At 34.1% G+C, this 23,788-nt stretch overlaps 1 protein-coding gene across 1 annotated transcript; it reads right to left on the bottom strand.

Moving 5' to 3' along the window:
• Positions 1 to 21,102: 21,102 nt before the first annotated feature.
• On the bottom strand, positions 21,103 to 22,741 carry LOC136275864 (trichohyalin-like). The gene is made up of 2 exons (XM_066085976.1): positions 21,518 to 22,741; positions 21,103 to 21,165 (listed from the first exon to the last, which is right to left on the bottom strand). The coding sequence occupies exons 1-2, from the start codon at positions 22,739 to 22,741 to the stop codon at positions 21,103 to 21,105; spliced, it is 1,287 nt and encodes a 428-aa protein (XP_065942048.1).
• Positions 22,742 to 23,788: the final 1,047 nt, after the last annotated feature.

The following is a 23,788-nucleotide window of genomic DNA, read 5'->3' on the forward strand; positions in this document are numbered from 1 at the left end:
ACCATGCTCGCGGCTGGACTACCTAGCGGTCAGCGGTTATCTAATACACGAGAGCTGTGTCTCTCATATACATGTATGAGTTTATTTAGCTGCAAACTCAAGAATTGGTTTCGTTTTGATTACACATAATTTTTTATGGATTAAACGATTGGGTGTCAATTAAGAAATCGTTCAGTTAATTAATAAAGGCAATGTCATTCTCAATCTAAAGCAATAATAGACACAGATCAATTGTGGGTTTTAAGTTTAAAATAAATAACTTCTATTTGATAGAGTATGGTCATTATACTGCAAACTTTTCAAATCTTCCTGGGTTCTGAGCTGTGCCTGTCTGTGCGTTGTACATGTACCTTTACGTAATATATCCTTCGCCCACGGCCGATGAGATCAGCCACGGCTGCACTACCTAGCGGTAATTAAGCGGTTATTTAATAGACAAGATTCTCACACCGCGACGCACACTTACATGCATAAGTACGTGTTTGAGTTAATATAGCCGTAAAAACGGGAGCTCCATCTTGTATTTATTCAATTGAACATTTGAGTGTAAATAATAATTAATGGGCGATATTACTCCAAATCGTACACATTGTAAGACATAAATTAATGGTTAGTTAAATTTGTTTATGTAAAATATTTTAAAAACTGTACATATAATGTTTTAAATCACCCCCCCCCCCCACACACACACACAAATAGTAAAGCTTTAAATGGTGATCATCCCTCGCACATGGCTGAGGAGAACCGGCGCGAGTGGACAAGTAATCCGCGGTCGGTTTGTGTTCTTCTACATGTACCTTATCACGCGTTCATGTTTCATGTTTCATATTTTGCACGGACACAACTATATTTTATTATGTTTTCAACTAGTATATTCGTTTAAGATGAAAAGATAAATTCATTAAACTTGTACAGTTGATTAAGCATTGATTTATAGATAGCGTACAAGGTAGTTTAAAAATCAAATTATAATCAAAGTTCCATGTAACATGTTTGCGGTATGTGCTAGCACGATAAAAAAAATGTCCTGAATTGAGGCATTCGATGATTTTTTTATAAAAATTTTCACATGAATTTTAAACAACTTTAGATTAGATTCTATCGGTCACATATTAATCACTTCTGTAGTTTTTCTACATGGTCGTTCGTTTCTTTGTAGAAGCGAACTCATTGCTGCCCCCCCCCCCCCCCCCTCCCGTCCCGCTGACAGGAGCTCGCGCTGGATTTTTTTAATTGTCAAGATCTATCGAAAATCATTTTTGGTGGCTTCTTTTCATGTGTAACATTTTGTTTCACTTTCCCAACCGTTTGTTTTTTCGGTCAGTCTGTGTAAATTCAATCGCCACGTGCGACCGAGAATCTTGTGTCGCTTCAGCGCACACAGCTCTGAACATATATAGCCCCAGGTCATCAATTGTTATATAATTGAGTAACAGTTGAAATTGTGCTTTTACATAAAATAATAAATAATAAAATCATCCAGAAAAAAAGTTACCGTAACTCAATAGTCAATACCAAAAATAAAATCCGTATGATTGCAAACTGAAATCGGTTTTTCAGTATTGGGCGGGATTTGATTTTTCTGCTAACATTAGTATTTTTATTGGTTTCAGAGATTACGATGTAAAAACACAAACAGTAAATACACCTGATATTATTTACATTGATAATGTTGAAAAATATCTAAAATTAAATTAGTCACATTCGTAAGATAAAATGTTCTACGAACAACCGATTATTGTTTTCCTATGTCGTATCATTCGTAAATAAGTATGTTCTGTACATATATATACATGTACCTCAGAAAAAAAATCAAATGATTACACGAAAAGGAAAGTTGTAATTAGTATTTCGGATTTTTTTTCTGAAAGTAATTTCACATTGTATTGAAAAGAACAAGAAAAATAAAAATGATTTAATTTTTTGACTCAATATTCGTATATATTACCGGCGCTTCGTACATGTGTAACGGCGTACAGTGTATAGATTATTATAATCTGTTCGAATTAAATACCATGCGTAAAGATTCCCATAATAATTACCAGTAATTGCATGACTGTGTACATTGTAGGCAAATCCCTGTGTGTTAATTACTTCTAAGACTCTTTGTTTTCCGTTAACAGTGGTTTAAATAATTTTCAGATAATTAATAAAAAATTTGTAATTTAAATTGTATGCTTCATCAAATACTTCTTCCAATTACATTGAAGTCATTAATTTTCCATTGACTATTGACAAAAAAAAAGACGCTTGACCATCCAATGAAAACAAATACACAGGTTCAGCCAGGTGCAGGAGACACCCGATGTCCGAGGTTATGTGTGCTGCTTGTACAAAGTCGAATGGTCTCAGTAAGAGTTATCGATGTAAATAAATAAAAAAATATATATGCTTATCAAAACATGATCGTTTAAGTTACAGCGAAGTACATTGAAGCGTTTATAGGGGTTTACTCCAGAATGTTTTGACTGACCTTTGTTCAATCAGATCGTAGCTGGGCGGAGTTAAGACATTGCCGCTCGTGACTTGAATGAGAGAAAGAAAAGAGAGAGAGTGAATTGAGTAAATTATAAGTGGTGCCGATAAAGGAATAATCATTAGTTAGAAACTTGCAAACAAATTAATTAATTCTGTATATAAAAATTACATGAATATCCTATATTGTATAACTTTAGAGCGTTTTAAAGAACGATTGTGAAAATTCCTTCGGCCGCGCGACGTCGACAACATGATCATGGATAAGAATGACGTAGCTTATATCCAACTAAATTTCCTAGCATGGAGTCCGAGAATACGGACATTAAATATTTTAAAATGCGAACGAATGATCACTTATGAACATGATGAATTTAGATGTAGTGTAAAGGAAAGGCAACGAAAGCGGATGCTTAGTGGAAAAGTAAAACGTCTAAGGTAAAGAATGTTTCACACTGAGTAACCATGAAGAAAGTTTTTATACAAAGTAAATTTACAACCTATGTTTAATTCCAGAAAGATTCGTCAAACTTTGATTTGATTATTAACGGTTACACTTGTAATAAAAACAGTTTTTTAAATATTCGTACCGTCTTCGATGTTTGACATTACCTTATCCTATTACTGATCTATATATAGACATCGTTGTTCCTTGGTTAAAGAATTTCAAAACACTCCAAAGTTTCATAAATTTATAAGATATACTATACTATGTCCCGAGTTTTTTCTTTCACCACTTTTTGTTTGATATTTCAATAATAGTAAATACCTTAGTGCTCAAACTACGTTCATCCACTTACATGTATATGAAAAATGTCCAGATTATGTGTTGAAACGCCCCCCTCTACCGCTTCAGGTTTCAATACACATCCCAATATTGAAAGTCTACGGGGATTTTGCATTGCATCAGCCATTAATAAGCCCGGCCGGATGATAACGTTAAAAAATTGCGCGAGGTATCCCGATTACTTCCGAATGAAGAAAAGATGTAAACATTTCCCATTATAAATATCCGTAAGAAAATTGTTTTCGTTCCTGTGAAATTTTATGAGTGAAAATTGTTCAATAAAGATATCTTGGATATATTCCCTTTCATCAATTTCAGTTGTGTTTCTTTTACAGGTATGTGTATTTTTATTAAAAATCATCAAAAATTGATGGAAGCAATAACTTGGGACATACTATAGACCGTGATTTGTCACTTTATACGATAACTATTGTTGATAGATAGTTCACTCATCTGCGTCATCTATAATTTACTCCATTAACCAGTTAACCTTCTCTCTCTCTCTCTCTCTCTCTCTCTCTCTCTCTCTCTCTCTAATTAAGTCACGACCAGTATTGTCTCAACTCCGCCTTCTACAATCTGATTGGACAAAAGTCAGTCAAAACACTACATAACAACTTTTCTGGAGGAAATGCCTATTAAAAGCTTCATCATTTCTTGTAGATTTTTTTTCATGAAAATACCACATGTATACTAAAGAGTTTTGCCAATCACAAACAGTTTAAAGTAATGTAAAACACGGGCGCCATTTTGAAACAATTAAATTGTCAGAGAGTTCCGAATGAAATCTGATGAATGTTTCACGCGGTTCTCGCACACTTTGCCCGAAACAGTAAACGGTTTACACGAAACGCTTCACAATCACACGAAACGCTAAACGGTCTACACGAAACGTTTCTCGCACGTAAGTCGCACGTTTTTGGTGTAGTAGTACGTTTCAGGGTCTGTAAATTTTGTCATCACGCAACAATTCTAAACTTGCACATAGTTTTAAAAAATTTAGAAATATTTTTAAATAAAGAAGTTATCTTAAAGAAAAGGTTACGTGTTTTGTTGGCGGGTTCGGTTTTTAAATCAAATTGCTGATGTACTGACGGGAGTTGATTTTATCGAATATTATTTATTTTAAAATCAACGATATGCTAGTTTGCTTAGCAAGTAGTTTATAATCTGCATTTGAATTATGCACATTTTTATAATATGATTTCTCTGACTTTTCCGATAAGAATTTCGAGAAAGCCTCTAATGAATCATGTTGTGTTATATTTTGAAATAGAATTGATTTCATCAAACTGTGTTTTGGTATTCCAAATATTTCAAAAATTTAATGGATCCAACCAATAATGAACTCTAGTCTCGTTCAACTAGATGCTCGGCTGTCTCCGTTAATCTCCGACAAGTAAGCGATATCAGGTCACGTGATAGCTTGATGATGCGACCTCTAAATATAGACTGACTCTCTACTTGCCGGAGATGTAAGGAGACAGCCGATAGTTGAACGAAACTATATATTGAACTCTGGCGTAGGAATACACACGACTACAAAAAACTTCTAATTGTTCTTACCATAAAAAATCTGACTATTTCCAAGGTATTTATAAATAAGTTTCCTTTAAAAAATGCTTCAGCGTATATAACATCGAATTTATTGATTATTTTCAAGAACGAAGTCTTGTCAGCGGCGATGATTTGTGCTTAGGTGCAAACACAGTTTCAGTTTCGGTTTGCTAGAGTAACTGCATAGGAGAGATGATTAAAATCAACTCCCCAAAAACACAATTCCTGTCATGAATCATGAGTACATGTAACAATGCTTGCTACCCTCTGAAAATTTAACTCGCCATTAAACATCTCATTTTTTTAAAAATGTTTGAAACGATTACATAAACTGTGTTCGACAGATAGTTTTCCTAAAAAAAATTCTTTCTTTTTCAAAACACGTTTTATATACAGGCTTTCAATCACAACACATTTTTATAACAAAAGCAGAACTGAAAGTTTAGTCATTATAATTTATTGACACCATATCACATACATTTTCAACTCGCAGCAACAACGGAAGACCTACTCGTGGCTTTGCCACGAGCTCTGCTCTAGTTCTATTATTATAATTATTCTATACAAAGCTTCGTTGGCGATTTTCGAAAACGGTAGAAAAAAAATGGGAACTTCGATTCAACCTTTAACCTCTTCTATTGATTTATGAGCTTGTACACCAACTGAATCGTCAACGGCGTTTTGCATTCAGTTATGTAACTCATTCCTCATTTGAACCCGAGCAAGAATATTTTGATCAATAAAACAATTTGTTTATTTTCTAAAAAAAAATTGTTGTCTATACACAGAGGTCTTAAAAAGATTTAATGCGTGTTTTTATAAAATATATTTACTGTAATGCATGAACACTTTCTGCACTATTTTCTAACGCACAGACCCAATTCATGTGTTCTACGCGTGCCTTCCGGTTTGAAACTTCGGCTGACAGTAAATTAATAAACAGGGTCACGTGACCCCGTCTAAAAATCAAAAGGACCCTTGTATCTTTTTTTTGTCTATAAACTATAAAGACATTTTTGGAATTAAATAATTCAACCTTTGATATACAAAATTGTAAGAGACAACTTTTTCCTTTCTCCTTTCTCTTACTGTTAACATTTCAAAAAAGGGTTGAATGAAAAAAAGGTAGAAATTGAAATAATGAGACCACTACTTTTGTAAAATGTAAAAATTGCTCCGTATAATCTGTACACAAAGATCACTTGTTTTTATTCATCTTTGAAATGACACATTATTTTTTTCAAGAAATGAATTCGGTTCTTTGAAATTAGACACCACTTAATCCATTTACATCTTTTGTAAAATGCAGGTGTCGATTTTTGACGTGAAACCAATGGCTTCGGCTAATGTTGTTGGAGAAGAAAGAGATGTGGAAAAAAAGATAAAATCCTTAGAAGAAGACTTGAGATGTGCATACCAATCTAATGACTTGATAGACGAAGATATTAAAGTCATAAATGCAGAACTGTCATCGATAACACGGGAAAGCGATAGATTATCGTCAGAGTTTTTCTCCTGTATGTCATTTTTTGAACTTATATTTATGTAAAGTGTGGTACTTATTTCAAACTAAATTATGTTAATGGAACAATTTAACTTTTACTTTTTTTCAGTCTTCTACAAAAGGTAAGTCAATTTTCATTCACACATAGTATCAAAATATATCAAACAACATACATGTAGCAAAAGCAAAACTATTTTTCAAACCCCCAAAACAAGAGTCTAAATCCTTGCATGCTAATCAATTAAATTTAAAACTATTCACGTGTATCCTTATGGTGTTTTTTATTATTTTTTTGAAAGGCGTTTAGGCATTTCTTACAGATAGTGAAATTTGTTTTCGAACTCTTTACCCTATTTTTGATACAATAAAAACAATAACATAATTCCTGGGTCCCCCGCCGATCAAGCAGTATACTAGTATACTGCATATGAAATTGCAATATTTTCAAACATTCAGGGCTGTGCCAGAATTAAATGTGTGATGAGGTTGGGAGGAACATTTTTTTACCCCCAGCACCCGGTTTTTTTCTATGTTTCCTGTTGCAAATATATCCAAAATACTACAATCTAAAAGAACTTGACCAAAGTATTAGTGGTGTTAAAGCTGACATGAAATCATAAAAGCATTTGGACGCCATATTAGTTTCGATCGCTCCTCTACTGCCACTGGGGTATATATACCGGTCGAGAAAGTTACGGTCGATTGATTTCCGATCGAAGCATTCAGGTTGCACGGACTTCTAAATGCATAATATACACGTTGTAGTAAAATGTTTGTAATAAAGAATAAAGGAAACAACAATCAATAAAATACAAAATATATTTATTCTTTGAAAGAATTTCCAAGGAACTAGTATCCGTATTATTTTGCACAGATTGTGCTGCCTTACTTTACATGCACATCGAACACGTGTGTCGTTAAAACAGAGTGCACAACGTCTGCATCTTTTTGAGAACCCCGGCGGCTTTACATCCAACCCAGTAGCTAAATGATAGTAAATCCAAGAAAGTAACAATGTATCGTCTACTCGTTTCCATCGGTTTCTACGAAAACGCTTCGTTTCTAAAATCCATGCGATCATTGACATTGCTCCATCCCCCACTGTGTGTTTTTGCGCATATACAATGTTATAGCCATAAACAGGAAAACGGTCTACAATTATCAAGGATTTTTGAAGTACAAGTATATGTGCCTGGATTTCTGTCTGTCTTTTTTCGTCGTTCATTGGATATTCCTAGCAAGAGCAGTGGCTGTCGAATTATTTTTGTTCAAAACGCTTTTCTACACGTCTTTTCGTCGAAGGTAACGTGTTCGGGTGTAGGAAATACCTGAATGCGATGAATCATGAATAGTGCTTTCGGTTATATATAGGGGGTGTGTAGCGCTGAGCAGAACAATAGAAACCGACAAATAATATGGCGGTAAGAGAAAAAAGGGAAATAATTCGTATTTATGAATTCATGTCAGCTTTAACATTTGGTATAAATTTAATGAAAGTCCGTCAAAATTTGTAAAAAAAAATACACACACTTTCTTGTAATTATCAAACGGAAAGTCGTTTATCCCCGCTGCTTTATTCATAAAATATACCAAAATGACCACTTAACATTTATTAACACAAATTATGAACTTAAATGACCAATCAATTAATTATTTGTATAGTTAATATTACTTTCATATCATTACAAAAGTATAGGCTCAATTAAAATGCAACTCTTGTTCTAAATGTATATAAAATATATCATTAATACCATTGTTTCCGCAACAAAAGGTGTGCATTGAAACAAAAAATGGGCTTAAAAAAGTTATTCATTTGAAAAATTAGGTTTATCGACTTATTGCTCAAATTTTCATCTGTAAAACTATATTTAAGGTCAAGATCTAGTAAATGATTCCAGAGTGGTTTTTTGTCCCCCGCTGCAACGCGGTGCGGGGACAAAGAAATGCCGGGCGTCCGTCCTTGGGTCCGTGGGTCTGGGTGTCCGTCCGTCACACTTTTTTGTAAGCGCTCTCATGCCTACAAATTTTGACGGATTTTCATTAAATTTATACCAAATGTTTATACCACTAATACCTTGGTCGAGTTCGAAAATCAGCATTGGTCGATACTTTTTGTTGGAGTTAGGGGACTTTGACCACAATAATGATTCCGTTTTATTTAAAAGTTGACCTTGTAAGCGCTCTCATGCCTTCAAATTTTGACGGATTTTCATTAACTTTATACCAAATGTTTATACCACTAATACCTTGGTCAAGTTCTTAAATCAGCCTTGGTCAATAGACTCGATACTAGTATACTGCTTGACCGACGGGGGATCCAGGAATTCTAATCTTGTTGATGCTTAAACCACTATGACCTCATAATTGATTTACTAGAATGTCAAAAACAATATTTTGACATTCTATATTTAATCACGGGAAAAGTAATCTCGGTACCTTTACTCAATTTGACATCATTTTAAAGAGGACAAAATGGATAAAACTCCGAGATTTGTTACTTTTATCCTTCATAGAGATGCTTGTTTAAAACATAATTTTTCATTATGTTTACCAAACATTTAAGCCCCGGTTCACCCTATGAAACAAATATATATTATATAAACTATAGTTAACGAATGAAAATTTAAGTTTATATGTCTGCAAATAACAATAACAATGGATTTAGCTGATAAATATAGATTTACATCTGTAAACTATAAATTATGTTCGCTAACTATAGTTACATGTAAGAGTTGTTAATCATAGTTTCACAATTGCAAAACTATATTTATCACATAGATTATGTTTTGCAATCGCAAATGGTTTTTTTTCAGTGTTAATAATAGGTAATATACACTTCTTAAACATTGAGGATCGTGCCAACTATGCTTCACAGATGTGAAATATAGATTAACGGCGTTAAATAAAATTTCACAGATGATAAACTAGGTCTATCGACCGTAATCTATAGTTTACGGACTCTAAGCTATCGTTAACAATAGTTTATTATTTACTATAGTTTACAAACCGTTAACTGTAATTAACGATTTGTTAACTAAATGTATAATTAACAATACGTTTACTAACGTTTTCATCTGCAAAATCATATTTTATTGTTGTAAACTCTAGTTTACGAGTGATGCTTTAAGTTTATCTGTCTGCAAATAACGTTAACTAATGATTTTGCTGATAAATATAGAATTACATCTGAAAACTGTAATTTGCATTATTAATTATGGTACATATGTAAAGAGCTGTTAATTATAGTTTCACAATCGTAAAACTATATTTATTAGATAAACCATGTTTTGCAATCGCAAATAGCTGTTCTGTGTTAATTATAGTTTAACGCATCTGAGGCATAAATGATCGCGTTTACTATGGTTTACAGACGTGAAATATAGAATATATCTATAGTTTTCTTTCTGTAAACTATAGTTAATAACCGTAAATTTAGTTTATCGACTGTGAAACTATGATTAGTTCATTTTAGTAGGACTCTGCTGAAAGCAAATTGCCAATGTTACTATAAATAGCACTTCAAAAGTAAACAAATAACCAAACATCGTCAAAGCTATAGCTTCCGGTATACCAAATAGTTACACCAAGAACTACGTTTTGTCAAAAGTGTTGGCATTTTGTTTCCTTTCTTTAATTTCCAGGGATTGTTCTATCTTTTTAGTTTTCTTATTAATAACGTGTTCTAAAAACAAGACAATGAATTTGGACACCTACAATGCGCATGAGTTTCCATAAACTACTTTGCTGCGCGTTGAAGAAATGGGAATTGATTATTATATAACGCTTGTTGCAAAATTCAAGGCAGCAACTGTTGAAAATTTTTCTACTTGACTAACATATTTTTGTTCATAGCCGCTCACAAAATTTGATCGCTCTCTGACGCTTTGCTGACATTAAGAGCATGAGAGAGAGAGATTGAGAGATGTTCAGTCTTTACTACACAATATGCATAAAGACACAACAAAAGTTCCTGGCTTTCAGTGCTTTAGTACTTTGAGTATGAATTTGGCGTGCCATATATATATTTTCATGTACGATTTAATATAATCGATATACAGGTAAATATGTATCTTGTTCCTTGATTGTTTACATTTGGGACCTATAGACGCGACCTATCTTCCATTATTTTCTATTTCTTCCTATCTCCGCAATGATTTCTACTTTGTAATTCCAAGATATATTTTCATCCTGTATATGTTATAATTCTATTTGGATACACAATTTAAATTAAAAATATATGCTATGGCCTTATTAACAAGAGGCCCATGGGGCCACATTGCTCACTTGAGCAACAATGTCTTTATACCCCCCCCCCCCTCCAAAAAAAATCCTATGCAAGATATAAAACTAAACTTTTGTTAGGGGTACACTTTTAACCTCCAATTCCCTATACTTTCGTTCTGCAAGCTCCTTTCCCCACTTTATAAAGCGATCAAAATATTTGAGAGCATACATGTATAGGTATATTTTTTTCCTCACCTACTTACTAGTTATTTTATTTTTGAAACATTTATTATAATATTTATTGTTCGATATTACACCAGTTCGTTAAATGAACTATATGGTGAGAAGATTTTATTTAAAAAATTCCTGTGGTTGTGAAGAATAAAATTGTGCTTCAATGCGCTCAGTTCCTCAAATTTAAAACATTCAAACATGTAATTGGTCTATTATTAACGACTGTTGTTCACCTTGCATTAACTCCCGTGACTTTTAAACCTCACTCACTTGATTGATGAATAAAAAATGTTGTCACGTGACATGAATAAGAGCTATAAGAGTCGATGTATTGACAGGCATATATATCACTGTATTTTACTAAGAACCACCCATCATTTTCATTTTTTTTTCAAAAACAACAAATGGCTACAAACCAGGATGATTTTACGCTGTAATATTTTCTTAGGAAAGGTTATAATGCCTTTATCCCCGTATCAAAATGTGTCAGAACTATGGACACTGTTTTAACGGTGTCGTTTTTATTTACTCATGTCTGAAAAACTATCAAAATTAATGTGGAATGTATATAATTCTGAATCATCGTATAAAGAGGGGGCCCAAGAAAGTAGCTACAACATATCATTTTTTGTACAAGTATTTAACTTTTAGCAAGCCATATCTAATGTATGATCAACCAAAAATTCAGCGTCAATAATAGAATTATAGGCAAGAAACAGAGCTCACAATTTGGCCAGATTTTTTATTTGCTATTTTCTATTCAACAACTAAAAATGTAAACCGAACAAATGGCCTCATATCTGTGTACAAAGCTCTGTATCTTGCATATCATTGGAAGCTTAACACTCAAATATGGTTAGTTAATATAAATTGTTTACAAAAAAACAGAAGAGACATGGACTAAAACAAAGAACACAATTTACTTTTCACAATGAATCATATATATATCTAGTATATATTTCCGTCAGCGATATTAAACTCTGTTTAATCTGAATACACTAGAGAAAATGCTAATCATCTCAACAAAACACATTGCATTAATCAACCATTAAGCAAAAGATCATATCGAATTACCAGTAGAATGAATTGTATTTTAGTACTTTGTTAATACATTAGAGTTTGCTTATTTGCACATGTAAACAGTCAACTGTCGGATTTACCGAAGTCTTTGTTTGATTCGATACGTAAGATTACAAAATACTGGCGATAGTTCCCCAGGATACAAACCGTCAAATGTGAAAACTGTGAACGCATTGAAATATTTAACCCCAATTTACTTCACAAAATCGGCACCATTATATCTTGCACTTTTCAAAGATATCCTTTGCATGCGAACTGTTGCATAAAATTTGTCAGATCGACCCGTTTATCATTCAACATGGCTTGGCTGCTTTACAGAAAAAAAAACTACTTTTACATTGTCCCGTTTTAGAAGTATGGAACACCGAACCCAAAGTTATAATCTGATCGAAACACGCATTTGCTTTATTATTATTTTCGTAATAAATCAGATTTGAAGCATAATTATCCCATAATTTTGCAATTTATATTTTCCTTTCCATAAGAAATGTTAATGCTGAATTACGTTGAATTTGACTCAGTAGTTCTTCAGAAGAAGGTTTTTTAAAATGCGCCCACTGGTTTTTTTTATTTTTACATTTTCGAGGTTTTCTCCGCTTTGAAAAAAGATTGGTCTTTCAGTTTTTGCAAATTATATTTGCTTTACCATAAAGATGCTTTGTGCCAAATTGGTTGAAATTCGTCAAGTGGTTTTAGAGAAGAAGTTCAACATATAAAAAAGTCCACAGACGGACAGACAGACAGAGACGGACGGACAGACAGACGGTGGACAAAATGTAATCAGAATATCTCACTTAAACTTTCAGCTCAGGTGAGCTAAAAAGCGTTGAATTCCATTCTGCTTGCTATGAAAAGAAAAATTAAAAATATTATAGCTCAAAAAATAGCCCGGTAATATACCCTGAAAATATTTAGGCAAGAACAGTCTTAAATGCAATAAAAAAAAATATCAAGGAAAATTATCTAAAACTGTCCTTATTTTTAATTCAACTGCTTACAGATGGGATATACACGTAATGTTTTTTTTTAATTTTGATCTAAAGAATTTAAAAAAATAGCATGATAAAATGCTGAATAAAATTGTACATTACTTATTCAATAAATTATCGTATACAGTACACTTAACGACTTATACTTTAAAAAAAAAGGTACTTGTTTATGAAAAAGCACACACACGATATGATTGGATTGATACACGATACGAGAGGATGGGGTTGTAAAAAATATCGTTGCGAGTACTGTATTTCAAATATAGGCAATTGTCTTTATTAATTTTTTGTCTCATTAAATGTTTGTTTTAATTCTTATTATAAAAGAATTTGAGTCCGTGAGATATGATTTTCAAATTATATTAATCCAACGCGTTTAATAAGGAATGTACAATACACATAGTTGTTTTTTCATAATGAATTATATTATTTATCATGTTCATATTAATATTATAATGATTGTATTTACGTTTGAATTAACATTTTATATATCAGTTCAATCAATAAAAAAAAAATGAAAAGTCGGAGTTGGACAGAAATACAGCTACAGCCGAACATTCTAGAGATACAGTCCATTAGTCTCCTACGGGTTTTACAGTAGCGCAGCAATGTTAAGGTATTCTGGGGCTAAAATACGGATAAAAAACGATATTATTTGAATCAACAAAAATTTACCTTGACCGGAAGTATTCCTTAAAATCTTAATAACATATATTGACAACAATGCTAAACATTACATTTGATGTGCTTTTGAGACGTCATATGTACATGTACATCGTTGTCACGTGACGAGCGTATCTTAACCTTACAACTTATCCTATTAAATTGCATTGGCGCAGGTTATTTCTGACATTAAATCATTTTTTTTTTAAATTTTGTTATGTAAAGTACTTTGAGCTTGTTTTGGTTTTAAATATAAATTTTATTTTCTAAAGATATTATTAAAACATTTCATCAAATCGTCAAAAGAAGGCATATTTTTACAAATTAAAAACGATTTACTTGTACGAATTTGAGGTATATCCGTCGGCTTCCCAAACTTGATTTCCATTGGTACTTTTATTTTTACCAATTATACGTAAAATAGTTTGAAACTATTGATCTTTCACCTTCGCCAAGCTGTATTTTTAACATGCATTAAGTATTTAAACCACTTATCTCTAAATAGTTGTTTTTACGTAAAGCGAGGATCTAAATCAGTCAATTATTTTATACTTATTTCTTGAATTTTATGTAGCTACAGTGTAGCATCTACATCAGCATCTATATAAAGGAAATAAGCGGTTTTGTTATTGTTTCAATATCATTCACTTTTAAAGTTGAATACGTTCCATGAGGAATATGGAATGAAATACAGATCATGACGTCAAAATTGATAATGCCGTTTTATTGTATGATGTACAGACATGTGACTTATTACCCAATGTTGTTGGAAAGCCTTAACATACCCACGAGGAGACTAACCTCTTTCCTTAGCATCCATCTTACTGTTTGTCTGTCTCACTTTAGTTTTCCGTACTTTTATTTTCTTTATGCATTTGAGGAATTATATGAAACTTGCTGAACAGCTTGAAAATGTCAAAAAAAGATCAAGTTTTTAGCTCACCGAGCTGAAAGCTCAAGTGAGCTATTCTGATCACATTTTGTCTGTCGTCCGTCTGTCTGTCTGTCTGTCTGTCCGTCCGTCCGTCTGTCCGTCTGTCTGTAAACTTTTCACATTTTCAACATCTTCTCAAGAACCACTTGGCCAATTTCAACCAAACTTGGCACAAAGCATCCTTAGCCTAAGGGGATTTCAATTTGTGAAAATTATGGATCACGCCCTTTTGCAAAGGGAGATAATTAGGAATTTATGAAAATTTTCGAGAAATTTTCAAAAATCTTCTTCTCATGAACCATAAGACCAGGAAAGCTGAAACTTGTGTGGAAGCATCATCTGGTTGTGTAGATTATAATTTGTGAAAATCATGACCCCCGGGGGTAGGGTGGGGCCACAATGGGGGGGTCGAAGTTTTACATAGGAATATACAGAGTAAATCTTTGAAAATCTTCTTCTCATGAACCATAAGACCAGGAAAGCTGAAACTTGTGTGGAAGCATCCTAAGGTAGTGTAAATTGTAATTTGTGAAAATCATGACCCCCGAGGGTAGGGTGGGGCCACAATGGGGGGTCGAAATTTAACATAGGAATATATAGGGTAAATCTTTAAAAATCTTCTTCTCATGAACCATACGACCAGGAAAGCTGAAACTTGTGTGGAAGCATCCTCAGGTAGTGTAAATTCTAGTTTGTGAAAATCATGACCCTCGAGGGTGGGGTGGGGCCACAATGGGGGGTCAAAGTTTTACATAGGAATATATAGAGTAAATCTTTAAAAATCTTCTTCTCATGAACCATAAGACCAGGAAAGCTGAAACTTGTGTGGAAGCATCCTCAGGTAGTGTAAATTCTAATTTGTGAAAATCATGACCCCAGGGGGTAGGGTGGGGCCACAATTGGGGGTCGAAATTTAACATAGGAATATATAGAGTAAATCTTTAAAAATCTTCTTCTCATGAACCATAAGACCAGGAAAGCTGAAACTTGTGTGGAAGCATCCTTAGGTAGTGTAAATTCACAGTTGTGAAAATCATGACCCCCGGGGGTAGGGTAAGGCCACAATGGGGTGTCGAAGTTTAACATAGGAATATATAAAGTAAATCTTTAAAAATCTTCCTTTCAGAAACTAATCAGCCAGGAAAGCTGAAACTTGTGTGGAAGCATCCTCAGGTAGTGTAAATTCATAGTTGTGAAATTCATGATCCCCAGGGGTAGGGTGGGGCCACAATGAGGTGTCGAAGTTTTATTACATAGGAATATATATGGTAAATCTTTTAAAATCTTCTTCTCAGAAACTAATCAGCAAGGAAAGCTTGCACTTGTGTGGAAGCATCCTCAGGTAGTGTAGATTCAAAGTTGTGAAAACTAGAGGTACTGTGAGCAAGCTCACAAATGATACCCCCCGCTAAGAAAATATAATCATTTGCTGTACTGCTGAGATATATACTGGGGTATCACTTGTGAAAAAATTATGATATCATAATTTCTTGCAAATATGCACATCTAATCCTTTAGAATTTTTAAATAAGAAGGGCCAAAACGAAATTTGAATGTCCTGGTAAAATGCATATTTACGCAAGGAGTCCTAAATATGAACAAAATGACAAGAAATTTGTGCAGAATTAAGTTTTAGAAAATTTAAGTTTTATTTGAACTGATGACCGACAGGTAAAAAACAATATACCTTTTACAACTTAATTGTGTGGGGGTATAATTAATGCTATTCTTACTTGTTTGAATCACTTCAAACACACAAATGGTATGGCTGCAGATAAAAGATGGTGATCACTGTAATAAACTGGTACTGAGGACAGAATAATTTCCTCTGAATGTACATTTGTGTAGCAATGGTCAATAAGACCCCCCCTCCTATGGGTAGGGAGTTTACACAACTGGTGGAATCCATAATACTTGAACAGATTCAAAAGTTTTTGGCTACTGTTGGATTTACACAAAATGTCAACATTGAAATCCCCTACTATGAAAGCAGTGAGATTGCTTGGTATTTCAGCTAAGAGTCTTTCCAAATCACTGAGTAACTGGTGTACGGAATTTTTTGGATTATTGTATACAGAAAGGAAGACAATTCGCACAGTCCTGTCTACACAAGGAGATACAACCACCATCTGATACTGAATGTTGACATTCTCTACGTTATACTGCTTAATCAAATAGAAGTCCTGATGAATAAAAAGCAGTAATCCACCACTTCTGTGTTGTCTTTTGTGATGATGCAGGTCATGAAGTTGATCCGACCTTAAGCTGTTGAAGTTTGGTATTTCTGGGTGTTCATCAGAGGAAGTCATCCAAGTCTCTGCTAAACTTGTAATATGACTTTGGTGCACAAATTTATCTTTCATAAGAGAAGAAAAATGAGGAATGAGTGAGTTAATGTTAAGGAAGTTGATTTTGAAATATACATCAGATGACTTTTGGAAAGAAAGTGGCAGTGGTGGCAAAAAGGGAGCTTCTCTTTTCATCCGCTTAATTTCATGCAGGGAATTTAGATTTACTTTTATTTTTTTTGATTCAACTTTATCAAGAATGTAGAGCCCTTCTAGAGTTTTTGTTCTGCTGATAGCTGTGTAGAACTGTCCCGCGTTAAAGGAGCCTTTCATCGAAAGTACTAATAAATCTTCTGTTTTACCTTGTTCTTTGTGAATTGTTAAACCCCAGGCAAGTGCAAGTGGAAATTGTGTTCTTTTTGAAGAGATCCTTTTTGACTTGCCTAAAGGGATTGGAATTTCGACCTGAGAAATTGGAGTAGAGTCTTTACATGTATGGGGGAGGACAGAGTGATGTTCCTCTCTTCTTTTTCTCCCTACTCTTTCATTGTCAAACCTCACCAGTATAAATTTGGGATTATATTCAATAACATCCATAGATGGTTGAGGAAGAAAGCCTGTGACAGTTCCTGCTGCTGAGTTCACCAATCCATCAGAGACATCCAAATTCTTTGTGAGTATGACGCGTGCTCCAATCCCAAGCACTAATGTTTTTGACAACCCCCCAGCCATATCAGAAAAAGAAGAAACTTCTATTCTCTTTGTTTGTTCATCACGTTTAGAATCTTTTGCAGTAAATGTATAAAGCTGTCGAGAAAGGGTTTCAAGCATGGCAGCATTATGTGTGTGCACATCTCTGTTGTACGCAAAAATATGTGTTGCATGTTGTGGGTATTTTTCTATGGTCGGGGATGTTTCTCTTGAGTTCAGAAGAGCAATGTCCTCATCAGTTTGATCTCCTGTTCTTACTCTATTCAATAAAGATGCAAATCTGTTGTCATTTTTTTGGCGCTGTATTTCTGTAAGTTCAAGAATTTGGAAGTGAGTTTGCCATAAAGAACCATATATTGCCGACATTTGATCTGAAGGTTTTGCAAAAATAGGCTTTTGAGCAACAGCTGGTAACTGTAATAGATCTCCTACCGCCAATATTGAAATGCCTCCAAATGGTTGTGTGTTTGACATTATATCACACAGTCGTCTGTGAATTGTCAGCAATGTATCTGCTCCCACCATTGAAATCTCATCAATTACAATCAATTTAATGGCAGAAAATGTTTCTTTTACAACAGCAAGTTTTTCAGTGGACAGTGGTATGTAATCATCTGTTTTCTTTGTTTGGAGAGGCAAAAGAAATGCTGCATGACATGTGTAGCCTGAAATATTATATGCAGCAGCTCCAGTAGGTGCACATACAAGGACATGGTTTTCATTACCTTGGTTATTTATGGCGAAAATTCTGTTGACAGTTTGCACAATGGTTCGCACTAGATGGCTCTTGCCTACACCAGCGCCTCCAGTAAGAAACAGGCAAAAAGGATCTGGCTTTGGAATTCTATGCGAGAGGGTCATTTTGGATGCCCATTCTACAATGCACTGGTGCAGACTGTATTGTTTTTGATTTAACGACAAACTACATTCTATCCATTCTGAAGTAGGCATTTCTTCTGATAGCATTTCATAGTGAAATGAGGTACATCCTGAGTCAAAGTTTGCAGCTGCTCTTTGCTGAGTGATAGACTCAAACGCATTCATTGGATTGTATTCAATTTCTGCACCTTCAATTTCATCTTCAAATTGTTCTTTTTCAGTTTCTGGTGCTACTACGTGCCATGACTCTTCTCTGATTCCATATTCTTGTATATCTTCCATAACATCATCAAGTTCATCAGAAAAGTATTCATTTCTACTCCTATTCTGTTGAACAATGTCCACCTTGGCCAAGTAGCTTTCCTTATAAGAATTGCCATAAAGATCTGCTATCTCCATTCTCCAAGGAAAGTATAATAAAAGCTGGGCATGGAAATATTGTTCTGCTTGCTTTTTTGGTGACCACTGATGATATCTTACTATTGCTGGTGTTTGTCTAAGAAGCATGTATCCCATATTGTCTTTGAGTTGAATTCGTTTTAACTGTTGCATATTTTTCTCCGTTTCTTTATTCATAGCTCTTGCATCGTTTGTTGACAAGGGCTTGGAACAGGTTTTATATAAAGAAACAAATTCATGAAGACACATACTTTCCAAATTATTTGGTCGAGCTGGATATCTATCAAGTGTTCCTAATAGAAAAACATCTGGATCATCTTCATCCAGTTGCTCAAGAACATTGATTGGTTTGAACAAACGTGTTCGGTTTTCTGGCAAATCTGTGTCAACGAATAGTACACACCTTGATCCTTGACTTAATGGAAGTGATAAAAGGCGATAAACAGCCTCCTGGGCACTAACCTCACGGTGGGTAAGGAACTTTTGTGCAACACTCCTCATTGATTGTTTAGCACCAAGGTGCTGTGAAGATTTGCTAACAGCTTTTAATACATCACCTAGTGTTTTTTCTGGCTTGGAAACATAAGAAGCCAGATACATCACACAAGAATAAACATTTGTTACAAACTGCACATCTAAGTTTGCTTCCCATGCTTTCATTAGTGTGTTATTGTAGTTATTAACATTAACCTCATTTGGAGATCTTTTAAGCAAGACTGCTGGCTGTCCAGTTGAAGTTTTTTTCCAATGGAGTGCATCTATGTACTCTTTTTCTGTGATACTAGCCGCATTCAAAAGATGATCAACTGAGTCCCAGTCTTCAGATTCTTCCAGTTTTGTAAATACAGATGAGAGAATATTCATATAAATGTCTTGCTGCTGTTTTGAAGGGGGTGTTTCTAGAGGCTTGAAAACAACAGAGTAATTCAGTGGTGGACGTGGAAAATTAAACCTGCAGCTGTGGCCATGCTTTCTGCAAGCTATCGAATGAGTATGTTTTTGTACTTGAGATATAAGGTCTGCAAGGCTAGAATCATCTCCTGGGATGGTACAAGAAATTTTGGTGTTGATAAAATCATTTATTTCTGATTCAGTATTCCTATCTAGAGATGGAGCATTTTCGGTCCAAGCCAACATATGTACATGTGGAGACCCACGATGCTGGAATTCGATTCGGTACTTGTAGTCAGTGATATGTCCTAATGGGTTCAAGTTTGGATTCAGCAATATAAATTTCAAAAACAACTGAACTCTATTGTCAAAATGCCGAGCAGCTGTCACTGGGTTTGATCTTAAATAATTGGATTTATCCTCCCAGGTCATTGATGCTATGTCCTCAAGTGTTAAGGAGATGCCTTGTTGTTTAGCTATCACTGTTAATGTGTCTGTCCACTTGAGGTCAGCTGCTGATAGTGTAATAAACCAGGTGCATGGGCCTAAGTGGCGGATCATTCCTAGCAAGTCCAAGAAGAGTTTATTAAAATAAGCAGGTGATCCTCTGATTTTCTGCATGAAATGAATTCCTAGATCATGACGAATATAATCTTTAATGTTATCTCTAATTTCACCCGCAGTCAAATCGTTCTGTTTTCCTTTTCTTAGAGCAACACTTAAAGAGTCTTGAATTTCTTTAACTTCACAACGATACTGTGCATAAAATATGTACTCAACATTGCTGGCAAACCTTGTATCATGACATAAAATTCTGGTTTGAAAGTATTTCTTCAATGACAGCTTTTTGACTCAGGGCATGGAAAATCCGTACTTTCCAGAAGGAAGTAACTGTGGAAAGCTAAGTTCCTCTGAATGATCATCACTATGGAAACTTAAGGGATGCTTATTCTCCCCAGGGGCATAATTTAGAATAAGATTTGTGTCACTAGTAATGTCTTTCGGTTGAATGCAGCTATTAAATGGAAGGCCACTTAATCTACTTCTTTCATCTTCCTCATCAGATGTGTTGTCTTCATCATCGGTTTCTGCTTCGGAATTATCATCATATGTATTAACTAAACTGCTCCACAGATAGTCATCTTTTGCTTGTGCTTCTTGTGTCCAGTTGTCATTTAAGATAACATCCTCATACAGAGGATTTTTCATCACATACTTCAGATTATGCAGTGCATTTTCAATTTTCCTGGGTCTAATATTTTGCATGAAAACATGGCCCCTGTATTTGATCTTTCTTTTGAGTTTAACTGTAATAAATGAATCTGATGATGGGACTCTTGGAAGCACAGATAAAGACTGCTGTATTTCTATGGGAATATTCACAACACAACCGTGTACAGATTTTTGTTTTCCCCTCGGTAAAGCAACCAACTTCATAAACGGAATTCTTCGAGAAATGAAAACTGCCTCTAAACTATTTAAATCTTTCAACTCATTCGGAATTTCATCAAGTTCCAGTCCATTGGCAACTGAAATGCTTGGAATAGTACCTTTAAGAATAGAAGACTTACAGCAGCTACATATGTACTGAAGACCATCGTGTGATTTTATTGAAGTTATACATGACGACAATAAGTCCTCTTGAATATTTGCATAGTTTTCCATGTTGAGACGAGAGACTGATGATCGATATAATAGTCTTTGACATGACACACAAATAAATGAAGGACCTTCAAAAATTTTCTTGTGGAAAAGACTGATTACATTATTTTCTAAAATTGGAGGAGCTCTTTTATTTCTCCTTGCCACCGTTTCTCTCGACCGTTCAACCTCTCTTACGTTAGGATCTTGTCTTTTTTTTCTTCTAGCTGTAGTATCTCTCAATTGTTCCTCCCGTCTTACCTGAAGGTCTTGACGCTTTCTTTTCCTAGATAAAGTATTTCTCAACTGTTCCTCCTGTTTTATTTCAGGATCTTTACGCTTCCTTTTCTTGTATTTAGTGTTCTTCACTTGTTCTTCCTTTGATATCTGAGGATTTTTTCTTTTTTCTCTTTTAGCTGTAGTATCTCTCAATTGTTCCTCCCGTCTTACCTGAAGGTCTTGACGCTTTCTTTTCCTAGATAAAGTATTTCTCAACTGTTCCTCCTGTTTTATTTCAGGATCTTTACGCTTCCTTTTCTTGTAATTAGTGTTCTTCACTTGTTCTTCCTGTGATATCTGAGGATTTTTTCTTTTTTCTCTTCTAGCTGTAGTATCTCTCAATTGTTCCTCCCGTCTTACCTGAAGGTCTTGACGCTTTCTTTTCCTAGATAAAGTATTTCTCAACTGTTCCTCCTGTTTTATTTCAGGATCTTTACGCTTCCTCTTCTTGTAATTAGTGTTCTTCACTTGTTCTCCCTTTGATATCTGAGGATTTTTTCTTTTTTCTCTTCTAGCTGTAGTATCTCTCAATTGTTCCTCCCGTCTTACCTGAAGGTCTTGACGCTTTCTTTTCCTAGATAAAGTATTTCTCAACTGTTCCTCCTGTTTTATTTCAGGATCTTTACGCTTCCTTTTCTTGTATTTAGTGTTCTTCACTTGTTCTTCCTTTGATATCTGAGGATTTTTTCTTTTTTCTCTTCTAGCTGTAGTATCTCTCAATTGTTCCTCCCGTCTTACCTGAAGGTCTTGACGCTTTCTTTTCCTAGATAAAGTATTTCTCAACTGTTCCTCCTGTTTTATTTTAGGATCTTTACGCTTCCTTTCCTTGTAATTAGTGTTCTTCACTTGTTCTTCCTTTGATATCTGAGGATTCTTTCTTTTTTCTCTTCTAGCTGTAGTATCTCTCAATTGTTCCTCCCGTCTTACCTGAAGGTCTTGACGCTTTCTTTTCCTAGATAAAGTATTTCTCAACTGTTCCTCCTGTTTTATTTCAGGATCTTTACGCTTCCTTTTTCTTGATTGAGAGTTTTTGGCCTGTTCATCTTTAGATATGAGAGGATCTTTTCTTTTTTCTCTTTTTGCTTTCGCATCTCTCAACCTTTCGTCTTGTCTTTTATCAGCATCCTGTCTCTGTTTCCTTTTATTTAAAATATCACTAAGTCTTTCTTTATTACGATATTCAGGGTCAAGTCTTTTGACTTGCATTCTTTTTGCATTCTGGGTAGTAATGTGCTGAGTTGAACAGGATTTTTTTGGTTGTTTAGAATTCCTTACTTCAGTTGTTAATGTAATTGTTGTATTTTTTGAGTGATTTTGTTCCTTAACACTTTGATCTTTAAAGTATGAATCCATCCATTGTGGAACATCCTGTGTGAATACCTTGACATGGTCACTTGTTGGTTTTTTATCATGGTTTATTAGACATGGTTCTGTTGAAGGATCTATACTAAACAAATTGTTGTTCTGAGATAATCTTTCTGTTCTTTTCCTCAGCCTTTCTTCTTCTTTTCTCCTCCTATTCATATTTAGCCTGCAAATAAGAAATATTACCCAGATTAAACTTGTGCCACTTGAAGATGGAATCATTGGATATTTTTATACATATATTTTTTTTTCAAATATTGTCATAATCCTTTCAGGTAAACTCTTTGAAGAGATCCATAATATATGTATTAACTTTTAAAGTTTATTAATTCATCACATCATCACAATATTTTTAGATCATTTTTTTTTTTCAAATTAACATTGCTTATTGAAAAAAGAAGATAACCTTGAAAGAAATGAAAATACTGTAATATATGTTTTTTCTATGTTCAAAAAATCTATTGTTCAACATAGATGAACAATTTATGTTCATTGACACTGGGAACTGTAAATATAACAATTTTTTCTTCAAATCTATAAATACATGTAAATGTTTTTGATAACAAATGTACAATACATTGGGTCTGCTTCAAGAATTTGACTTCGGGCCTCATGTTATTTATCTTTTTTTTGTAATCTAGATTCTAGTTATCCTAATTACGAGCAAACGCAAAAAAGGGTTTCAAAACAATACGTTTATTTATTTATCATTTATTACATTAAGATACCCCCTCAAGGCATAAAGTAAAATAACACAATTGTAATGTTGTAGAGATAACCAAAAAATCTTTCATCATTTCTTGATACACATTCAGGTAATGACCTTAAAACATAATAATTCACATTTTTCATATGTAAATGAAATTCAGATCTGACCGTTAGACCTAA

This window comes from Magallana gigas, chromosome 1, assembly GCF_963853765.1.
Source record: "Magallana gigas chromosome 1, xbMagGiga1.1, whole genome shotgun sequence".
In the NCBI taxonomy this organism is placed as follows: Eukaryota; Metazoa; Mollusca; class Bivalvia; order Ostreida; family Ostreidae; genus Magallana; species Magallana gigas.

Excerpts from the sequence above, each read along its gene's own strand:
- LOC136275864 (XM_066085976.1), bottom strand. The coding sequence starts at position 22,741 with ATGCAAGTCAAAAGACTTGACCCTGAATATCGTAATAAAGAAAGACTT. Across the intron at positions 21,166-21,517 it reads GAAAGCGTCAAGACCTTCAG|GTACTATTCCAAGCATTTCA; the intron begins GTAAGACGGGAG and ends CTATTCTTAAAG.